Here is a 22595-nt window from a genome sequence, read left to right on the forward strand (position 1 = left end):
GTTATGAAACATGGAATGTGGGAAAACTGGGACACAAGAGAATCGAAGCATTTGAATGTGGTGCTACAGACGAATGTTGAATATTAGGTGGACTGATAAAGTAAGGTATAAGGAGATTCTGCGCAGAATCGGAGAGGAAAGGAAGATCTGGAAAACACTGATAAAGAGGACAGGATGATAGGACATCTGTTAAGACTTTCATGGTACTAGAGGGAGCTATAAAGGGCAAAAACTGTAGAGGTTCAAATGGCTCTGAGCACTATGGGACTTAACATCTATGGTCATCAGTCCCCTAGAACTGAGACCTACTTAAACCTAACTAACGTAAGGACATCACACAACACCCAGCCATCACGAGGCAGAGAAAATCCCTGACCCCGCCGGGAATCGAACCCGGGAACCCGGGCGTGGGAAGCGAGAACGCTACCGCACGACCACGAGATGCAACTGTAGAGGAAGACAGAGATTGGAATACTTCCAGCATATAATTGACGACCTAGGTTGCAAGTGGTACTTTGAGATGAAGAGGTTTGCACAGGAGAGAAATTCGTGGCGGGCCGCATCAAAACAGTCAGAAGTCTGATAACCAAAATGAAAAAAGGAGATTTTAATACTGTATCATGATTAATATATTAGTTATATTAATGCAGCTGAAGCGCTTGGTTCGAAGATACAGTGCAAAACATTATCTAGTGTCTTCCATCAGCTGATTGATTATTCCTCTTGAAAACAGTCGTTTAACTGAATTTTAATACTGCACCCTAGCTTACTTTCATATTACGCGATACAATTTTAGAATTGGTCAGATGTTTGTGGTCTTTATTTGCTATAGATGGTTCAGTAACAAAATGCGGGTTGATGAATTTAATTGGTATCACCAATCGTAATACACATTTACTACAGCAGTCGTAAAATATAATTTCAGAAGGGTTCTATGGTATCTATGAACTCAGCACGCAGTCAGCAATGTCTTACGTACAAAGCAATAGAATTTACGTGGTATCATTTTAGGTTAATGTGATAGAGTCTCTTGTTGGGTGTCGCCATCGACTTTGCTTCAGTAATCGATAATCGATACTGATATCATATCTCAAGTGGCAGATGGCTCGTGGTACCAACGACACTTCCTGTAACGGTATCGGGCGTCCTATCTCGCTCACGTTGTAGTGTGACTACGACGAAACTAGAAATTATTGTAGAAGTCAAGGATTGGGATTCTGTTGATGGGCATCCGAACATTTCAATACAGTACAGTAGCACAGACTTCGGGTACAATTTTAGTTACAAAAACTCCACAAGAGAAGGTAATTTATTAGCATGATTAGGTAACAAAACAGCTTAGTGTTTGTTCATTTGTTAGAGTAACAAATTTGACAGAGGAATGGTTTCCGTCGAAAATCATTGTCTCGTTTCCGTTATGTTTCAGAATGTGAGAGCAAAACTCAGAAGCTACTGCTCTGGCTGGGGCAGTTTCGAAGTATTCTGTTCGGGCTGTCAGACGCCAGAGATACTGGTAATCCAGGAGCGCAAGTTGCCCACGTTGACGTAGACGGCGCCCGCAGCCTCGCAGTCGTTACTCCCCCACGACGCGATGCCCACCTGTGTGCTGCCGCTTACGAGTGGACTCCCGGAGTCCCCATAGCACACGCTCTTGCCTGCCTCACCGGCGCACAGCATGCGCGGGGTCACCTCGCGACCGATGGGCGAAATACCGTCGCAGGCGGAGCGGTCCATGACGCTGATGTCCACTTTCCGCAGTGTGTCCGGTGTCTCGCCCGTCTCCGTGTCTCCCCAACCGGTCACTGTGACCGCGAGGCCGGCTGGCGGGTCGTACCCGTCCTCTGGAAGGTTCGCGACAGCCACGTTGGTGCCCAGCGGGAACGGATCGGCAGTCTGCAAAATTAAATTTTAGCTGGACAGAAGGAAGACGATGCTATGTTTATTGCATTTCTAGATGTAGTGAATGTTGAAATACTGAAGGTAGCAGCGATAAAACACGGAGACGGAAAGGTAGTCTCTAACCTGTTCAGAATACAGACGGCAGTTATGAGTCGGAGGACATGGAAGACGTAGCAGTAGTTGCGAAGGTATCCAGACAGGAATTGTAGTTGAATCCCCCATCTCATTCAATCTGTGCATTAAGCAAGGAGTAAAGAACGCCCAGGGACACGTTCTGGTAATGAATGAAACTTCAGGGAACAGAAATTAAAATTTTCAGGCGAGCCGATGACATTACCATCCTGTCACAGACGCTAAATAAGTTGGACGATCATTTCAGTGTGGTGGATACAGTCTTGAATATACACTCATGCTCATAAATTAAGGATAACGCTGATACATCGTAAAATAACGCTCTGGTGGGCGGTTTCCGGGTTTAAATCATCTCGGGGTATGACAGTGCGGTGCATTTCACCTGCGGTCGTCACAAGTTGGCGCTGGCGACAGTCCACATACGCAGAGGTGTGTTGGTGCATGTCAGAGTATGGTGCAGCGAGTAAGTGTGCAGACGCTTTCAGACGTGCTAATGGTGACTGTGTGTTGAAAATGGCTCAAAGAACACATATTGATGACGTCAAGAGGGGTAGAATACTGGGGCGACTGGAGGCTGGTCAAACACAGCCGGTCGTAGCACGGGCCCTCCGTGTGCCACAAAGTGTGATCTAAAGACTATGGCAACGACCCCAGCAGACAGGAAACGGGTCCAGGCGCTACAGTACGGGACGGCCACAGTGTACAACACCACAAGAAGACCGATATCTCACCATCAGTGCTCGCAGACTGCCACGGAGTACTGCAGGTAGCCTTGCTCTGGACCTTACCGCAGCCACGGGAACAGTTGTCTCCAGACACACAGTCTACAGACGACTGAACAGACATTGTTTATTCACCCGGAGACCTGCAAGGTGCATTCAACTGACCTCTGGTCACAGGAGAGCCCGTAAAGCCTGGTGTCAAGAACACAGTACATGGTCATTGGAACAGTGGTTATGTTCACGGTCGAGTCCAATTATAGTCTGAACAGTGATTCTCGCCTGATTTTCATCTGACGTGAACCAGGAACCAGATGCCAACCGCTTAATGTCCTTGAAAGGGACCTGTATGGAGGCCGTGGTTTGATGGTGTGGGGGTGGGATTATGATAGGTGCACTTACAACCCTGCATGTCTTTGACAGAGGAACTGTAACATATCAGGTGTATCGAGACGTTATTTTGCATCAGTATGCCCGCCTTTTCAGGGGTGCAGTGGGTCTCACCTTCCTCCTGATGGATGATAACGCACGGCCCTACCGAGCTGCCATCGTGGAGGAGTACCTTGAAACAGAAGATATCTGGTGAAAGTAGTGGCCTGCCTGTTCTTCAGACCTAAATCCCATCGAGCACGTCTGGGATGCTCTCGGTCGACATATCGCTGCACGTCTTCAAACCCCTACGACACTTCTGGAGCTCAGACAGGCGCTGGTGCAAGATGGGGAGGCTATACCCCAGCAGATGCTCGACCATCTGATCCAGAGTATGCCAACCCGTTGTGCGGCCTGTGTTCGTGTGCATGGTGATCATATCCCATATTGATGTCGGGGTACATGCGCAGAAAACAGTGGCGTTTTGTAGTACATTTGTTTCGGGACGGTTTCCTCAACTTATCACCAATACTGTGGACTTACAAATCTGTGTCGTGTGTGTTCCCTATGTGCCTATGCTATTAGCGCCAGTTTTGTGCAGTGCCACGTTGTGTGGCACCACATTCTGCAGTTGTCCTTAATTTATGAGCATGAGTGTAGATTGCAAGTGCAACATGAACGGAGCTAAGTCATTAGCAATTGTGTAACATTAAGTCAGGTGAAGCTGAGATGTAGGAAAACAGACACTGAAAGTAGTATACGAGGTTTTCTGACTGACAATGTCCAACGAAGAAAGGTTACAAAATGCTGACTGGTAACGGCAACAAAATACGTTTTGAAAAAGAGAATTACATGGACAACTAATATAAACTTAAATATTCGGAATATTTGTCAGAAAGTATTTTCCTTTTCCGTGGAAGTGAAATGCTGACGCTAAACAGTACAAGCAAGAAGAAAACTGAATCTTTTGAAATGTGATGCTACTGAAGGGTTCGGAAGAGTAAATGGGTAGAGAGAAAAGATCGTAGAGAGCGTAGCTGGAGAGAAAACTGTGTTATTCCTCATCGTGATCGATTGGTAGGGACGCGTCACGAGAAATCGGGGAACAGTCAACTTTGTTATGAAGGGAAGTGTATGGTTGTAACTAGTATGATAGCGTGAGTCCTAGACCTAACTAGTAAACATCTTTCAGTCGATGCAGGTAGCAGCTGTCAGGCAGAGATGACGAGGGTTTCACTGGATAGATTAGCATAGCTACATCCAACCAGTCTTCGGACTGAAGGCTAAAACAATACGTACTCAAGGTCATTGTGGTTCCGTACTCAAGGTCATTGTGGTCATTGGAAAGGTCACAAGTTGAACCACACTTGCAATCTGTACAAACACTCAGAGCAACTTTCTTTCCTCAAATAGGTATCCGTTATTCAACACACACATATTCAGTACCAGCCACAATGAGAGTTATCTATAAGTTATGCACATTAGAATTTAAATGTAAAATCCAGCCTGATATTTCACAACAGCTTGTTACATTCATCAATAAAAGTTCCAAAGTACAGCTTTATATCCAGAGCTTATCTGAGTCTGGAAGGTTTTCTGCCATGACAAAGCGCTGGAAACACCTAATTCGAGAGGGAAGAGACAGATAAATACCATTATACTGCGAATCTCTCAACTATACTCATTTATTAAAATGGTAAATCTTTGTTTCATCTATGTTGTTTTATGAAAACACCTATTTAAATAGATGTGTTGATTTAATATAAGCTTCGAAGATGTCGTTAGAGATAGGTATACCGATAAACAGTTTCAATTTTAAAAATAACCGTGTACCTCAATTTGCTACCACGGGGCAATTTTAAAAATTACTGTGTCTCTCCATTTAGTATCACAGGGCAAAAGGGCAACAATTTAAACAAAATGACGCGAGCAAAGTGTTTCACACCCCGTCTTTCTATTTAGTTAAATGTCATTTCTAATAGGTACTTGGCACGTATTCGTCTATGGCGAATATGATTATTCGTCAGCTGTACCATTTACTAGAAACACATGAAAATTTAAACCAGGCCGGGACTCGAACCTGGATTTCCCACTTACTGGGAGCGGCAACCTCAACAACTTCGGCACTCCGAGCGCGCTTTCAGGATCGATCCTAACATCTGTATGTCCTACTGCCTCGTACCATACTGCTCGAACGTTATTATGATTCACTCACATTGTGTGTGTGTGTGTGTGTGTGTGTGTGTGTGCGCATGTGTTACTTACTGTAGCTGTTTCCACTGGACAATATAATGTGACGTGATAACTACTTGCACATTGACTATGACGTTGCGACACCTTAAACAGCGTGATCCCTAGCCTCTTTCCGTCAGCAACCTCACCTGATACCCATTCGTCTCTACACATGTTCTGGCAAAATGTTTAAATCCTCCAAAACTAAAAAAAAACTGATTGAATTAATAGTTCTGATCCCAAAAGCCGAAATCCACATGCAAGGTGGGATATCAGCGGGCAATTATCACCCATTCTCTCCTACTTTTACGTATTTTACAGAAAAAAGTTGAACAACTGTAAGCTGCTACCAGTCAATGTTGTTACTGGAAACTAATAAATTACTAACAACACCAAACTACACCTCCCCATAAAATTGTATATATTGTACAATGCAATCGCAAGTGTTGCATATCTCGTCCTCGTGATATAGAACGTGGTGGGAAGGCTGGGTAGAAAATTCCAAGGAGAACAGGAACACAGTATTGATGGTGTAACAATATATAAGGTTTGGCTGAAGCTAAGGAAAGCTTCGACACGTTGACGTAATGATATCATCATTTAGAAATGTTGTAACTGGAAGAAAGGTAGTGGCAATGAGACGCACAGAAATTAATTACCAAAATGTTGATAGGTACAAAAAAGGAATTTTGGGAAGAATGCTAAGTAAAAAAATATATCCCTAGATTACAGCATAATATTTTTTTTTTGTGGGTGCTAGGCATGATTAACATTAATCAGACCAAAAGGCTTCCCTTCGGTGGATGAGTGCAAAACATCGGATCGTTCAGAGGGGAACCCAGTACACAATTTATTAAAAAAAAAACAGAAACATAAATGAGTGTAGGGACCTATAGGGCTTGGAATCAGCACACGCAGCACAGACTGGTTCTCTTAGGAGTTTGCTTATCACCTATATCTTATCAAAATCTCTAATCAGCTATCAGCAGTGAACACCTGGTTGTCGGCGGGCACGTGTCTTTTGCAGTTCAGCTAGGTGATAAAGACAAGAAGGTTAAAGCGAAGGCTACCCGGCCGGCTGTTCGCCGTTCAGGTAGCTGCCTTTCAAGGGATCGGTTGTGGCATGTGGCCAGACTACACAGGTGGAACTCAAGGAATCGGACTGTAACCAGATTACGGCAGTAACAGCATCAAGTGAGAGACGGAAGGCTGGTTTCAGAAATGGAAGACCGGTCGAATAACGCAGTATCGTATTTATCAGGCGACACTGAGCATGCGACTTTCAATTAAAATGTCTCCCCTGTACGGGAGTATACGTAATGGATGTACGAGTGCTGGCCGTAGATACATGGCTGACGACATTTGGAAGTTAGGGTCAGGCCGCCTGTTCAGATAGCCTAATAGTAAAGCGACCGCACACGATAAGTGGGAAGTCGGTACTCGAGTCCCGGTCCGGCACAAACTTTTATAAGCGTCATTCTATAACACAATTGATGCCCATACTCGCAATTGCGAAAACACTCCATACATTTCACAACGACTTCACACTGCATGTCCGATGGAATATTGCATCTTAATACCGAACAACACAGTAACTGCAATATCGTACCGAAATGTAGCAATGTTACAGCATGCGTAATGTATGATTTTGCCTGTAAAATAACACGAGATCTTACGAAATCAGTGTAATAAGGGAAAAATGTGAGAAAAATACTTTTAAGCTTATACGCTACATAGATGTGTCATTGGAGATGTATGGTTTCTTTGCTAGTGAATGCCCTAAATGACACCAAAATTTTGATGTTTGACTTACAGCTTTGACGTTTGTTTGTAGAAATTACCTTCTTCGTAGTAATGTTAGTTACTTATCTGAGCCGCTGTTACTGAGGATTCTATACGATCAGTCTCAAGGTACATAAGTCAAAAGAGAGGCTACTACTCGTATGAAATTTCTGTTTTGTAAGCACTCTGCTTCAGTAACAATCTCTGCATTAAAATATAACTCTTCTCGCTTCCTGCGCCCGGGTTCCCGGGTTCGATTCCCGGCGGGGTCAGGGATTTTCTCTGCCTCGTGATGACTGAGTGTCCTTAGGTTAGTTATGTTTAAGTAGTTCTAAGTTCTAGGGGACTGATGACCATAGATGTTAAGTCCCATAGTGCTCAGAGCCATTTGAACCATTATTAAAAATATAACAATATTACTTCGTGCATATAGATATCTTATCATCGTTCTCTCTGACAAGGAGACCACATGGTAACCGAAATTATCCATTTTTTTATGCTCACGGTACGTAAAGTTTAGAACAAAAATATGAAGTTTGCAAAACAATTCAATACGACTTTCAAAAATTCTGGAGAAAATCAACTTTGAGGATTTTCAAGCGTCTTTAATACAATAGAGTAAGACCGATGTTTCGACGGTCGGTGTGACACAGAGCAGGATGCTCACCTGCCATGTGGGGGGGGGGGGGGGGCTGGCAAGGTTCGATAACATGCCCTTCTCAGCTTTTAAAAAAAGGTGCAGGATTCGAACCTGCGACCGTAGCGGTCACGCGGTTCCAGACTGAAGCGCCTAGAACCGCACGGCCACATAGGCCGGCGCAGAACAGGTGTTAAGGAGCTGTTTCCCTGGACGACGACGGTTTCGCGCCCTCTCATCGACATGATAAAGAAGGTATGACTATTCATCAGACAATGCAACACTCTGTCACTGGTCCAACGTCCAGGGCCGATGGTAACTTCCCAATTTCAGTAGTAGTTACCGATGTCCTGGTGTTCACATTGGCACATGCATGGATCGTGGGCTGCGGAGGCTCATCGTTAGGAACTGGTCAGTATTCACACACTGATCAGCGAGAACATTATGACCACCGACCTGCTATCGATATAAACCTTTCCAGTCGACAGCAGCGTCACCTGACAAAGGAAGACTGCTAGTCAGACGCACGCATGGTGCATGTAGTATCAGTGAGTGTAGTGTAGTGTGTAGAATGGTGAAAACGCGCGATATACCTCAGTATGACAGAGTGCAGACTGTGATGACGGAAAGATTCGGCATGAGCATTTCGGCAATTGCGCAGTTTGTCGGGTGTTTGAGGAGTGCCGTGGTGAGTTCTCCAACACTTGGCGAAACCAAGGTGAAGCCACGTCCGGTGGCCACCACTCACTATAGATGTCGCACTGAACTGTGGTTCAAATGGTTCAAATGGCTCTGAGCACTATGGGACTTAACATCTATGGTCATCAGTGCCCTAGAACTTAGAACTACTTAAACCTAACTAACCTAAGGACATCACACACATCCATGCCCGAGGCAGGATTCGAACCTGCGACCGTAGTGATCGTGCGGTTACAGACTGAAGCGCCTAGAACCGCTCGGCCACCAGCAGCCGGCTGAACTGTGGTGGCAGCAACATCAGACCTTAGTGTTTCACAGAGTACAAGTATCTCGGAACACACACTACACCGAACACGCCAAATGATGGGCCTCCACAGCTCACGACCCTTGCATGTGCCAATTTTAACACCATGACATCGGCAAATACGACCGAAATGGGTACGTGACCACCGGCAGGGGACATCGGCGAAGTACCAGGGTCTTGCATGGTCTGATGAATACAGATACCCCCTTCATCAAGCCGTCGGGAGGGGCTGTATCCGTCGTCGTGCATGGGAACACTTCCTTGGCAACAGTACTTTGGGACCGAAACAAGCTGGCGGCGGCTCCATTACGCTCTAGCGAACTTCACGTGGGCAACAGTCGAGCTAGCAGAGCTCGTAGAAGGCACCATGATGCCCAAGGAGTATCGTACACTGGCTGCATATCCCTTCATGACGATCATGTTTGCGGACGGCAGTGGGATTTATCAAAAGGTAATGCGACACTTCACGAGGACAGGAGTGTGATGGAGTGGTTCGAGGAACATTACGGCGATTTCCAAATAGTGTGCTGCCCTGCTAACTCGCCATATGTGAACCAGATCGAACTCATGTGGGATGTGTCCGCACTCGTCGTCTAGTGGCTAGTGCTGCTGCTTCCGGATCATGAGGTCCTGCGTTCGATTCAAGGCCGGGTTGTGAATTTTCTCTGCAGGGGACTGGGTGCTTTTGTTGTCCTCGTCAGTGAAAGTGACTAGACTAGACTGTGTAAAGATTAGGACTTTGTACTAGTGCTGGTAACGGCGCAGTTCAGCGCCCCACAAACCAAACAACACATAGGGAATGTGATAGAACGGAGCGTCACAACTCATCGCCCACTCCCCGGAATTAAGTGACTTAGGTATGTAGATGTGCTGGCAGCTCCCTCGGGCGACGTCCCAACGCCTCATAGCGTCCGTGCCATGAGGCGTCGCCGCTGTTATTCGTGCCGAAGGTGGACATACCGGCTGTTAAGTGGGTCATAATGTTTTGGTTGATCAGTGCGTTTTATAATGCTTTATGTAACGTTCAACTTACATGTAGAATTGTGGAATTGCGTTGTCATTTTACCTATGCAACATAAAATCTTTTGTAGGCCATGGTTTCAAAATGGACGTAGTGGTCCGAAACTAGGCGCTTTCAGGAAAGAAATAAGTAAAAAATAGCTATATGGATTTATCTGACGTCTCTTTAGCGTTGCTTAAGTGCGCGTCATTTACGACGGCGGCCGAGTTTAGGTTCGTTCTGCGTATCTGACGTCATAAAACACAGTCAGCCAATGAACAGACAACGACGTTGCCAGAGCTAGCCTGCAGTGCAGAGCACGGACGAGTGTCTTCAGTTTTAGAAATGTTCAGTCATAAATAAAGTAATTGAACAAAAGCAATGTCTTCAGAGCAGATTTTCTTTTATAGAAAGTTTGGAAAAAGCAGTCTTTATACCAATTGCTTCATATTCTATTAATTAATTAAACCAAAGAAGCACTAAGCCTCCTAATTCCGGCGATAGCATGGAAAGGTGTTTGTATCATTCTCACTAACCGGTTTATGGCAATAAAGAACAACAGTAATTGTTTATTTCCTATTGTACTTCGACGAAACGTGAGTAATTCATAGTCATACCAACAGTGTTTATCGGTATTTTGCGTGACATTTTAAAGTGCTCCGTGAAGTCTATTGAATGACGAGCTGCGTTAGCATAATGATTAAAGTGTTTGGCTGTGAAAGCCAAAGGTTCTGAGTTCAAACCTTGTTTGGGGCTGAATACTTTTTTATTGAAAAACAATATCGAAGTGTCTTACTTCATGAATTTTATTCGTTTGAATGTATTTTTTTTTTTAAATTTCTAGTGGCAACTAAAATCGACCATACGGAAGGTATACGCTATGGACTTTTACCTCTGCAAACACTTCAAAATTTCTTGCAATAGTTTACTATGTCTAATGCTGCACAATAACTGCGTTGAACATCGTAACAAAATCAAGTCATTTATGGGGGGAAGGTATCAGTCAAGAAGATGTGAGAAAGTCGAATTTTTGGGCCAAATAGTTTTTGAGAAATCGAATGATAAAGTGTGTCAAAGCTGTCCAAAGACCATGTATGTGTCTGCATGGGCGAGCAGTGCAGTGATGACAAAATCGCGCACAGCGCGGAATGCGGGGAGCACGTCTCTGTAGCAGCGAATGGGTTAATGCGGCCGTGGTGGCTTTACTTCATAAACTGCGCGCTCCCCCCTAAATGTAAGTTTGAAACGGTACAATAGTTACCGCTCTATAAGCAGCAGGTTTCGCTGCTCGCTCGCACCGGGAAATAGAAACAGAGGCGGCTCCGCAGCCAATTTTATTACACGACGCGACCGGCCGCGGGTGCAACAGAACCCATGTGCACGGGTGGAAAGAAATGTGTCAGGCTTTTAATACGTATTTATATGTGTCGTGTATTATGCATTTCGTGTACGTGAATGTGAATCTGCACATGAACTTTCCTAATCCTCCTCACACATTTCCGTAAACCGTGGCCAAATCATTGTCGGGAAGTAGTTCTGTAGTACAGTAGTGCCAACCTTACTCCCGGCTAGGGGATCAGAGAGACAGCACAGGCAGGTAAAAGTCAAAGACTTTCCAGTGTCACAAGATTTGGGGTGGAGAGGTTGGTCACGGCCAAATGGTTCGACACCCCCTCCAGCGGGACCCAGGAAGACCTCCGGGTGCCCGCCATATTCTAGGGGTGTTACAGAAGACGGGTAAGTGAGCAGACGTGCCCTCAGTGCGTCTGTCTCAATGTTCATGCATGGAAGAGAGGTATTTGAATATTTGTACTAATTCTTTTATTTCCAGTTTCGGATTGTGTAAGGTAATGAATGTGCTCGTTTAAATCCGGAAATTTGACCCCCTGTGTTAAAGTATCTGGTCCCCAGTTTGCCCGTTATCCTCCTCACATAGAGAATGTCCTATGTGAAATATTGGGAGACTTTGGTGGTATACATTTGGCCAACGCAACTCCGTCTTACCTGTAGAAATGTGCGTGCAGATTAGTATATAATACACCCGAGCTATAAGTTGTAAAATTCTAATATCTGTAAACTGGAACAATTGCTGCAATCGCTGTAAAATCGAGTGATAATATTTAAAATAAATACGTAATCAATTGTCATCAATCTTTAACATACCTTAAAAATCAGATAGGAGTCCAGTTAAAGGAATTCATTTAAAAATAGAAGATATAGAATGCAGGGACCCCTCCAGCCCCTTGCCTTGTATCGTACAGACAGGGCACGCTCTCTAGGTAGCGCTCTCAAGATCCCCTCCCCAGTTATCCGTAACGCAATTTTTCATTCAGGGCTTGACGACATCAATTTTCATCTGGCGTCCCCAGGCAAGGAGGTTAGACGGTAAACTTTCAAGTTTGCGAACTATACTATGGCGCTGCTTCTCTTGGCGGGTGCAACTGGCAACGCAGCACTCTCCCGCGTCTGGGCGGGCATGCCCGAACCGCCAAGATAAAGGAATTGAACTATAACGATCACTCACCCGTATGACTGTGATGTCGTAGTCACCAGAAGTGTCGTCATGTAGTTCGTGCTCGTAGAGCTCGGCCAGGTATAGCACGGTGCCGCCGCTGCCACGGCTGGAGGAGCCGGCGCGCACGCTGTAAACCTCGACCTGCGGGAAGAACACGAAGCAGTGGGCTGCGGTCAGTGCCCACTGGGAGCCGATTATGGAGGCCCCGCAAGACTGCACGCCGGCGTACAGCAGGGCCAGCGTCCACGGGAAGTCCTCGATGCTGGCTTCGGAGCCGCCGACGATGCGGCCGTGATCCCGCATTTGCAGCCGCAGCGCCCGTGGCGCCACCAGCTGCAGCTGCGCAGCCAGCAGCAGGGACAGCACGACCACCTGGATGCCTGCCATAGCGGGTCTCACGTCCCAGTGAGCGAGCAAGTCGTATATGTCTGCTCTCTTCGTACCGTTATCTCCGTCCTCCAAACTGCTCGGCTAAGAACTGCTATCATGACGCCCAAGAAGTGGCTACTTGCTGTGTTTTATCTCTCGGTGAGTGGCTCACAATTTTGCAAAACGGGAAGTATGTCCTTACTCTAGATCAAGGCTTCCCAACCTTTTCAGCTGGTGGACCCCTTCTTCAGTCGAAAATCCATGGCGGACCCCTAGTCAGTCAAGAGCACAGTAACTTTAAATTTCAGAGTGAAACCCATTGGAACTGAAAGCTTCTTAATGCACGTTCCATGTTCTCAATGACCCCCACCTCCACCCCCCCCCACCCCCCACCCCCCAACCCCCCCACCACCCCGGAGTATCAATAGTCTTTGGTTTAGAGATGAATGAAAACAACTTGAAGGTCAAAAATCGACTTATGAAATAGGTACTGCACTGACAAAGCGAGTTTACCATTTAGTGATGCCTGGGGCCGCATACGTGCCCGCGAGCGCTGTGATTGGTAGACAAAGCTCGCATCGCGCATGCGTAAAAGGTTTCAGTGCATCAACCGCTGTGAGCCGGCGCACAAACAACCCCCGTATTGTTGCGAAACAGTCGATCAGAGAAGCCGCATTCTCGGACACTAAACTGTGTATGCGTTCTCACTTAGGAACCGCAAAGGCTGCTTGGGAATACGACCTGAAGTAATAGTACACATGTTTTTCACACGAAAAAAATAGTGATAAATTTTATTTTCACATTTTCATTCAATAATTTTATTCGTTATTTTACACGATTTGGTGAACGGTGGCCGCGGACCCAGTGGAAAGAGCTGCCGGAACCCTAAGGGGTCCTCGAACCACACTTTGGGAAGCCCTGTCCTACATCATGAGCAGTTTGCGTTTAGAAAGCAAAACGATTCCAATGGCTCTAAGCACTATTGGACTTATCATATGAGGTCATCAGTCTTTAGAAAGCATTCGAAACGTAACTTCGCTGTTCTCCTGTAGCGGTAGTTGATAGCCTTTTCTTTTTAAACGGATCTGTGTGTCCAGTAAGAGCGAATTCAAAATCGTTCAAATGGCTCTGAGCACTATGGGACTCAACTGCTGAGGTCATTAGTCCCCTAGAACTTAGAACCAGTTAAACCTAACTAACCTAAGGACATCACACACATCCATGCCCGAGGCAGGATTCGAACCTGCGACCGTAGCGGTCTCGCGGTTCCAGACTGCAGCGCCAGAACCGCGCGTAAGAGCGAATTATGAGTGCGAAGTGACTGTGGTTGTAGCGCATCGCCATCCGTGGCTGAGTCAGTTTAACTTGTAACGCGTCTGTGCTCTGTAGTTTAAACGAGTGGATACGGTTATCAAACGTCAGCTTGCTTGAATGCGTGCGCTATCTCTTGGTGATCCACTGCAGTTCGTAATCTCGCCTGCTACACCCAGATGGCACTACTGGTCACTCTTCTTAATCCATCACTTTCTCTAAGATTGAGACAGCAATGAGTTATATGAAAATGCGTAAACTTTATTTATGCTCTTTTGTAAAGTCTGTAATCTGAACACATTGTATATATGTTAATCTTTGTAAGAAAACCGCGGTTAATTACTCGTAATACAAGAGATATAAATTTCAGAAGGTTTTAGCTTTCATGAGATGTTTGGAAAGACATTCTCTATAAGATCTTTCTCTGAAAGGAATACCATTTTTCTCCTTTGTTATTTTTAAATGTCTTCTATTGTTTGTTCTATGTCTTTCGGCTGAATAGCAGCGCATATGCTGCTACCAGCCCGCCCCGGTGGGGAATTGAAATACAACAAAGGAAAAAAAAGGAATACCAGATCATCGGTTTAATAAGTCACAGCTGCAAAATACTAACGCGAATTCTTTACACCCGAATGGAAAAACTGGTAGAAGCCGACCTCGGGGACGATCAGTTTGGATTCCGTAGATATGTTGGAACACGTGAGGCAATACAGACCCTACGACTTACCTTAGAAGAAAGATTAAGGAAAGGCAAACCTACGTCTCTAGCATTTGTAGACTTAGAGAAAGCTTTTGACAATGTTGACTGGAATACTCTCTTTCAAATTCTGAAGGTGGCATGGGTAAAATACAGGGAGCGAAAGGCTATTTACAATTGCTACAGGTAGCTGATGGCAGTTATGAGAGTCGAGGGACATGAAAGGGAAGCAGTGGTTGGGAAGGGAGTGAGACAGGCTTGTAGCCTCTCACCGATGCTATTCAATCTGTTTATTGAGCAAGCAGTAAAGGGACCAAAAGAAAAATTCGGAGTAGGAATTCAAATCCATGGAGAAGAAATAAAAACTTTGAGGTTCGTCGATGACATTGTAATTCTGTCAGAGACAGCAAAGGACTTGGAAGAGCAGTTGAACGGAGTGGACAGTGTCTTGAAAGGAGGGTATATGATGAACATCAACAAAAGCAAAACGAGGATAATAGAATGTAGTCGAATTAAGTCGGGTGATGCTGAGGGAGCAAAATAACTGATGATGGTCGAAGTAGAGAGGATATAAAATGTAGACTGGCAATGGCAAGCAAAGCGTTTCTGAAGAAGAGAAATTTGTTAACATCGAGTATAGATTTAAGTGTCAGGATGTCGTTTCTGAAAATATTTGTATGGCGTGTGGCCATGTATGGAAGTGAAACATTGACGATAAATAGTTTAGACAAGAAGAGAATAGAAGCTTTCGAAATGTGGTACTACAGAAGAATTCTGAAGATTAGATGGGTAGATCACATAACTAATGAGGAGATATTAAACAGAATTGGAGAGAAGAGGGTTTTTGGCACAACTTGCCTAGAAGAAGGGATCGGTTGGTAGGGCATATTCTGAGGGATCAACGGATCACGAAATTAGTATTAGAGGGCAGCGTGGAGGGTAAAAATCATAGAGGGAGACCAAGAGATCAGTACACTAAGCAAATTCAGAAGGATGTAGGCAGCAGTAGGTACTGGGAGATGAAGAAGCTTGCACAGGATAGAGTAGCATGGAGAGCTGCATCAAACCAGTCTCAGGACTAAAGACCACAACAACATCAACAACCAGATCATCGAACGCTGGGCTGTCCACCTCGTTTCCCCCACCCGTGTACCTTTCTCCCCTCGAGAGTCCATTAATAACTCATCAACATCTCACCTTTTCTTACTCCCATTGAGTACCTCCGAATACCGTACACCATCCGCAGACTCGACAACAGTCCTCTTGTGTTCCTTCTCCTCTCGAACCGTAGTGTGCTGCCACGCCTCAGCCTACACATTCCACAAACCCTAAACCACAACCCTTTCCACGTCCTCTCCCAAAGGGATTTCAACTGTCTCCCTCTTCCAGGCCACGAACTCCATAATTTTATATACACATCGTACCATATCTAGTACCATCCCACCCTACCCACTGTCTCCCCCCCCCCCCTCCCCGGAGTGCTGGCCGGTGTGATCGGGTGGTCCTAGGCACTTCAGTCTGGAACCGCGCGACCGCTACGGTAGCAGGTTCGAATCCTGCTTCAGGCATGGATGTGTGTGGTGTCCTTAGGTTAGGTTAAAGTAGTTCTACGTTCTAGGGGACTAATGACCTCAGAGGTTGAGTCCCATAGTGCTCAGAGGCATTTGAATCCCCCCCCCCCCCCCGCCCTTTCCAAGGGCTACTTCCTCGTTCCCATACCACACCTCTTCCTTTTCCCCTTCACTGTCGCTCCCCACCCCATTTCGCTTCCAAATCTACAGATCCCGAAACCTGCTCCTTGTCGCCCATTGCCACCCCTCTCTCATCACCACCCCCTATCAGTCCTCAAAACCACCACTCTCTTCTCCCCCTCGATACTTCATTTTTTTTCTTCAAGAATCTACCACGCCAGGGCAGATGTTCTTCCAGTTTTAGAGGAAGTGAACGGGGCCCCGTTTTCAACCGTCAGTGTGTGTCACGTTCAATGTTTTTCACGTGGTTTTAACTATGCTCTACGTCCACATATTAATCACTGTTTTTAAACTATTCAGGAAGAAAGCATTATTTCTTACATTCTCCCATTAACATTGCACTTAAAACATTAAATTCATGATAAATATGTCTCCTTGTTTTGTGCTTAGCATCTAATTTAGTTAATAATATCTAGTGGCTGACGGGTGTGTTAATTCTACCGCTGCCAGACCCTGCCTCCCCCCTCCCCCACATGCTCTACACTACCGCTTATGGCGAGAGGGGATGGAAACAATAAAGGAAAAAAATAACATACTGTAACTTTGAGATTTCCGTGTTCGTTTATCCTCTCACATGGCCATCTCACCAGATTCTGCTTCTCCTCACTCACTCTGAACACCTCTGTACAAACTATAACATCGGCAACATCCGCTCCTCCCCCATAGACAGTCATCAGCGCTCCTTACTTACACCCACTCTGTCCTACCCTCCTCAAATCCCAATCCTTTTTCCATTGAAGAACAGAGTTTCTCAGGACAGGTCATTCAACCTTGAGCATTTTACTTCGTTTCTTAAACATATTCTTACTGTTTTAGTTTTACTTTTCTATTATTATTCATTTTAAATTTATTTTAAATTTAAAGCAAAGAAAACCCATTAAATTTATGTTAAAATTTATAAAATTATTGTAAATATCTCAGCATTTAATTTAGTGCTTTATTTGTCTTAGTTAATGCTACTTGTCCTTCGCAGAAGACCGTTTTGAACTTACCCTGACAGCCTGGTCAGCTCCCCACATATTTGGCGAGGTATATCAAATAACAATAAAGAAAGTGAAGGAGTATTCAGTGCACAGGAATTGACAGGAAATCTCAACGATACCGAACACAAACAACTTTCGAGAATGGTTTGGCGCGAATATATCTTGATCATGGGGTGAAGAAGTAGCTATATGTGCTGTGATGGTTATACTATAAGCAACAAAATGTGAAATCGAAGTAATGTAAATGGGTATCCTTTTTAGAAAAAGAAGCTGGGCAGAATAGGAAGAGGATCGAGTAAAAGTCAACATCGAACATACAGGGTAGATGGTAGGTTTGTTACTACTGACCTACCTGTCGGACATTAACTGACAATTAGTGCCACTGAGGACATGACACTATCAATATCAACTTTACGGAATTTAGAACAGCTGCTTATTATTGATGACTGTTAACTGTGCTGTTTTCTGGTTTAAGGCATACATTCATTTGTAAATAAACTACGCATCTCAGATGTCTACACTGACTGCGCAGAACATTATCACCTCTTACGTAATAGCAGGTATGTCCACTTTTGGCACGGATGACAACTACAGCGCATCGTGGCATGGAAGCAGTGAGGCCTTGGCAGATCTTGGAGATAGTTGGTACCATATCTGCAAACACAAGTTATCTAGTTCCCTTAATTCCGGGGAGGGGTGCGATGAACTCTGACGTCACGTTCAATCACATCCCAGATGTGTTCGATAGGGTTCAGATCTGGAGGGCTGCGGGCCAACACATAAACTGGAACTCGCCATTGAGTTCCCTGGACCACTCCATCGCACTCCTGGCCTTGTGACATGGGGCATTATCTTGTTGAAAATGTCACTGCCGTCGGGAAACATGATCGTCGTGGAGGGATTACGTGGTCTGCAACCGATGTACGATACCCTTGGCCTTCACGGTGTCTTTCATAAGCTCCACTGGACGCATGCATGCCCAAGTTAGCCCCGCCACAGTTCGCCGTCTGCCCTACATTACCAGTCTACTCAGCCTACGACGTCAGACATCTGTAATAAGAGGTGGCGATCCAACTGCACGACGTCTGGTTTCATCTTCTCACCATAGCACTCTCGTACACCCGGCAAGCTTCGCAGTTTCAGAAATGCTCTTTCCGATCCTTCAGGTCATCACAATCTGTCCTCGGTCGGACTCAGACAGTCCGCTCCCCTTTACCGTTCTACACTTGGAAAGCACGCTCGCTGATATACATGGGCCGTGCGTCTGTCTGACTACCAGTCATTCCTCGCCATGTGACGCTGCTGTCGCCTCAACTGGTTTATAATAGTGGTGATAATGTTCTGGCTGATCAGTGTATGTGTAAGTAGGCTGTTTATGTTTTCTTATTGGCAACGTTACGTAGCGCTCTGTATGAAAATCACTGGCAGTGCTGTGTGCAGTCTGTGGCTAGTTTGCATTGTTGTCTGCCAATGTAGTGTTGGGCAGCTGGATGCGAACAGCGCGTAGCGTTGCGCAGTTGGAGGTGAGCCGCCAGCAGTGGTGGATGTGGGGAGAGAGATGGCGGAGTTTTGAAATTTGTAAGACTGGATGTCATGAACTGCTATATATATTATGACTATTAAGGTAAATACATTGTTTGTTCTCTATTAAAATCTTTCAATTGCTAACTATGCCTATCAGTAGTTAGTGCCTTCCGTAGTTTGAATCTTTTATTTAGCTGGCAGTAGTGGCGCTCGCTGTATTGCAGTAGTTCGAGTAACGAAGATTTTTGTGAGGTAAGTGATTTGTGAAAGGTATAGATTAATGTTAGTCAGGGCCATTCTTTTGTAACGATTATTGAAAGTCAGATCGTGTTGCGCTAAAAAAATATTGTGTGTCAGTTTAGTGTTGATCAGAATAGGTACACAGCGAAATGTCTGAGTGCGTTCAGTTCTGCTCAGCTGTTTGAAAATCAAATAATGTAAGAGGTTTATCAGCACAGTAATTAATTAATTTTTCCAAGGGGACGTTTCATATGTCGACACTTAGCCGAGGATACCTCACTGGAATCTTCTGATTTTTTCTTGTAGTTTGTGCAATTAGTGCAGCCTTTGTTTATTGCTAGCGCGTAATTGTAGAGAGAGATTCCTTTGTAGTTGTAGTTTTTATTGTTGTACAGTAAAACAGTTGTGGCATGCATGTAGATTTGCACCAAGTATTTCGCAGCTGCGCTTGCAATTAACTAGATATTATCTTCAATGCTATGTTAATGTGTTTTGTTATTTTGCTCTTGAAATTGTGCTTTTCTGTGTTGTCGTGTGAAATATTGTGACTATAATGGCGTATGAAAAACGTAACACTAGGCTCCAAAGTAAACAGAGAAATAATAGTGACGACGAGCGTAGCTTACCAGCACCACTGTGTAATGAATTAACAGACATTCAAAGTACTAATTAGGTAATTGTGCATAGGGAAATGGAGCGGGCGACAAACAATGGCGTAGACAGTGAAACAAATAGTGAACAGGGAAGCGTTATCGATCGATCGGTCGGCAACAGCTCGCCTCAGGAATCCGAAATGACAGGACACAATCTTGCAAATACAGCAGATTCAGGTTTTGCGTCGTCACCGTTTTCTCAAATAAGTCAAGACACATTTTCTGCTTTTCAAAATGCGAAAGTTGCCGGTGAAAATGCACTGCCAAAAAGCATAGAGAAACACATTCCAGACACTAATACATTATTATTGCAATTACTGCAACAAATGGAACAAAATCAGAGACAAACACAGCAAAAGCTTGAAAAGTTAGACACAATGGAACAAAATCAGAGACAAACACAGCAAAAGCTTCAAAAGTTAGACAGCACACTTGAACAAACACGTGAAGATTTAACTACTGAGTTACATAACATTGAATCGAAATGTCAAAAAGCCTGTAATGACGTAAAAACACAAATTTGTGAGCATTTTCAACCTATTTTTTCGCGGCATGAAAATGTATTACAGAATCACGAAGCAGCCATAAAAGAACTGCAAATTATTGTTCATGAAAATCATGAGACCTTGCAAGCTAAAATTGACTCAGTTGCATCTACCGATTCGGTTACGCAACTTCCAAAAACTCAGGAAAACTTAAAGGACACAGTAGATACGATTTCAACACAAATGGAAACTCTGAAACTTGGTTCAGAAAAACACACACAGGAAATAATTTCACTAACGGATAAAGTAGCTGAACTTTCATATCGGTTCACTAACTTATCTACAAAGGTAGATGATGATCTGAATGACACAAGACCTGTAGCCTTCACGGACACTGAAGAGTATGAACAAATTAGAAAATTCAAACAAAATCAAAATCAAATCAATACACAGTACAAAAGAGAAATCCAGGAAGTACAAGATCAGTTGGCACAAGTAATACAAGAATTACATATTTCAGAGGACACTCGCGCTCCAGTACGGGAAGAGGGACATAGAAATACGGAACAACTACAAAATAATAACACACGACACTTCAGAAATTATGAAAGAAATTGGCAAGGCGCATTGGATTTTGAGATGCAACCGCCGAAACGAAGTAACAATGAGTGATGTGCGACTCACCAACACGATGATTTTGACTATAAGTTGTTCTTTACTACACGTAAATTCAAAACATTTAAGAATTCTGGCAACGACATTCATCCACAAGCGTGGCTCCATCAATTCTCTCATTGTTTTCCTCCCAACTGGTCATTAGAGCACAGATTAGAATTTACGAGTATGTATGGCTACTTAGAGAATGAACCAGCTGTAAGAATGCGATCGGTCATTCACGATTGCCACAGTGAAGGAGAATTTTACCATGCCTTCCTCTCAGCGTATTGGTCTCAAGCCACACAAGACCAAGTAAAACATAGCATCATAATGATGAAACATTTCGAGCAATCTAAATTTTCCAGTCTTGTGGAATATTTTGAAGACATTTTGCACAAGAATCAATACCTGTCAAACCCATACAGCCCCTCAGAACACATCCACATTTGCTTAATCAAATTACCTGAACATTTACGACATATTACTTTGGCAGGATGTTGCAAAGACGACATTGAAGCTTTTCAGGGACTCTTACAAGAATTAGAAATTGACACTGACAATCGCGGAATGCGAAAACAGGAACACAACAATTACAGGTCACATCCGTCGCAATTCCGCGATGAAAGAAATAATAACTGGACATGACAAGGCTATTCTCACAACACAAATCGTGACCAAAACAGACAACACCCTTATGACAAACGTTGGCATAATAATAGGTACAGAGAAAGATCGCACTTCCATAGTAATGAATATGACAGAGATAACCATAGAAACAGACAATATGCGAACCAAAACAATTATTATCGAGGGAGACAGAATAACTTCAGATGCAGTGGTCCAGCATGCAGTTACGATTCCGGGAGAAATTCTCCACCACGTGACCAACAAGAAAGAAATTATGGAATCTACCGACATGACGAGAGACGATATAATCGTAACGACAGACCTGAATTGCATCAGAATTGGCGGGATTCAAACACGGCAGGGCCGTCTCGACAAGGTGAATTTGTAGAAGTTAGGTCTCCTAATCCCAATAACGACGCACGCCAACAAAGAATCAGACAATGACCCGCACGGCAGGCAGCCACGTGCGCCGGATGGCTCAGAGAAAAATAACCTTGAGAAAAATTCCAGTATTCTTTACCAACGTATATTGCAAGATATTTGCGTTTAGGTTGAAACTCTGAGTACTATGAAGAGTAAAGGACTGCACCACATTTCACATGTACAACCGTTTATTGAAAGATAATCTGCTTTTAACTTTGTCTTTGCCATAAAACTTTTCACTTCACGTTTCTAGTACTCTTTGTCACACATAGAAACTGTTAACATGCAACTATGTTTTAGAATAAACTATCCAGTCTAGAACCTAGGGAACATATTTAGACAGTAATTACGAATGCATTTTATAGTGATCAGACAACACAGTGTTATTGTGTGTGTACATTCTTGCTTGTTAGTTGCACGATTACGTAACGACTATAAGGCTTACATACTTAGAACATATACTGGTACTGCTAATGAGATTTTAATGCAACATTTTGGTTTACTTGAAAATACATTCTACATTTAAAGTACTTTCAGTGAGATACCAGATGACACAGTGGTTAGTTTATGTGACAGCAACACGATTT

General features: G+C 44.2%; 1 protein-coding gene across 1 annotated transcript; it reads right to left on the reverse strand.

Moving 5' to 3' along the window:
- Positions 1-1291: 1291 nt before the first annotated feature.
- Positions 1292-12753, reverse strand: LOC126262687 (trypsin alpha-4-like). The gene is made up of 2 exons (XM_049959462.1): positions 12298-12753; positions 1292-1893 (listed from the first exon to the last, which is right to left on the reverse strand). Exons 1-2 carry the CDS (start codon positions 12673-12675, stop codon positions 1495-1497), a joined length of 777 nt encoding a protein of 258 aa, XP_049815419.1. The 5' UTR covers positions 12676-12753; the 3' UTR covers positions 1292-1494.
- Positions 12754-22595: the final 9842 nt, after the last annotated feature.

The sequence above is a fragment of the Schistocerca nitens genome, chromosome 6 (assembly GCF_023898315.1).
Source record: "Schistocerca nitens isolate TAMUIC-IGC-003100 chromosome 6, iqSchNite1.1, whole genome shotgun sequence".
Taxonomy (NCBI): domain Eukaryota; kingdom Metazoa; phylum Arthropoda; class Insecta; order Orthoptera; family Acrididae; genus Schistocerca; species Schistocerca nitens.

Excerpts from the sequence above, each read along its gene's own strand:
- LOC126262687 (XM_049959462.1), bottom strand. The coding sequence starts at position 12,675 with ATGGCAGGCATCCAGGTGGTCGTGCTGTCCCTGCTGCTGGCTGCGCAG. Across the intron at positions 1,894-12,297 it reads ACGACATCACAGTCATACGG|ACTGCCGATCCGTTCCCGCT; the intron begins GTGAGTGATCGT and ends TTAATTTTGCAG.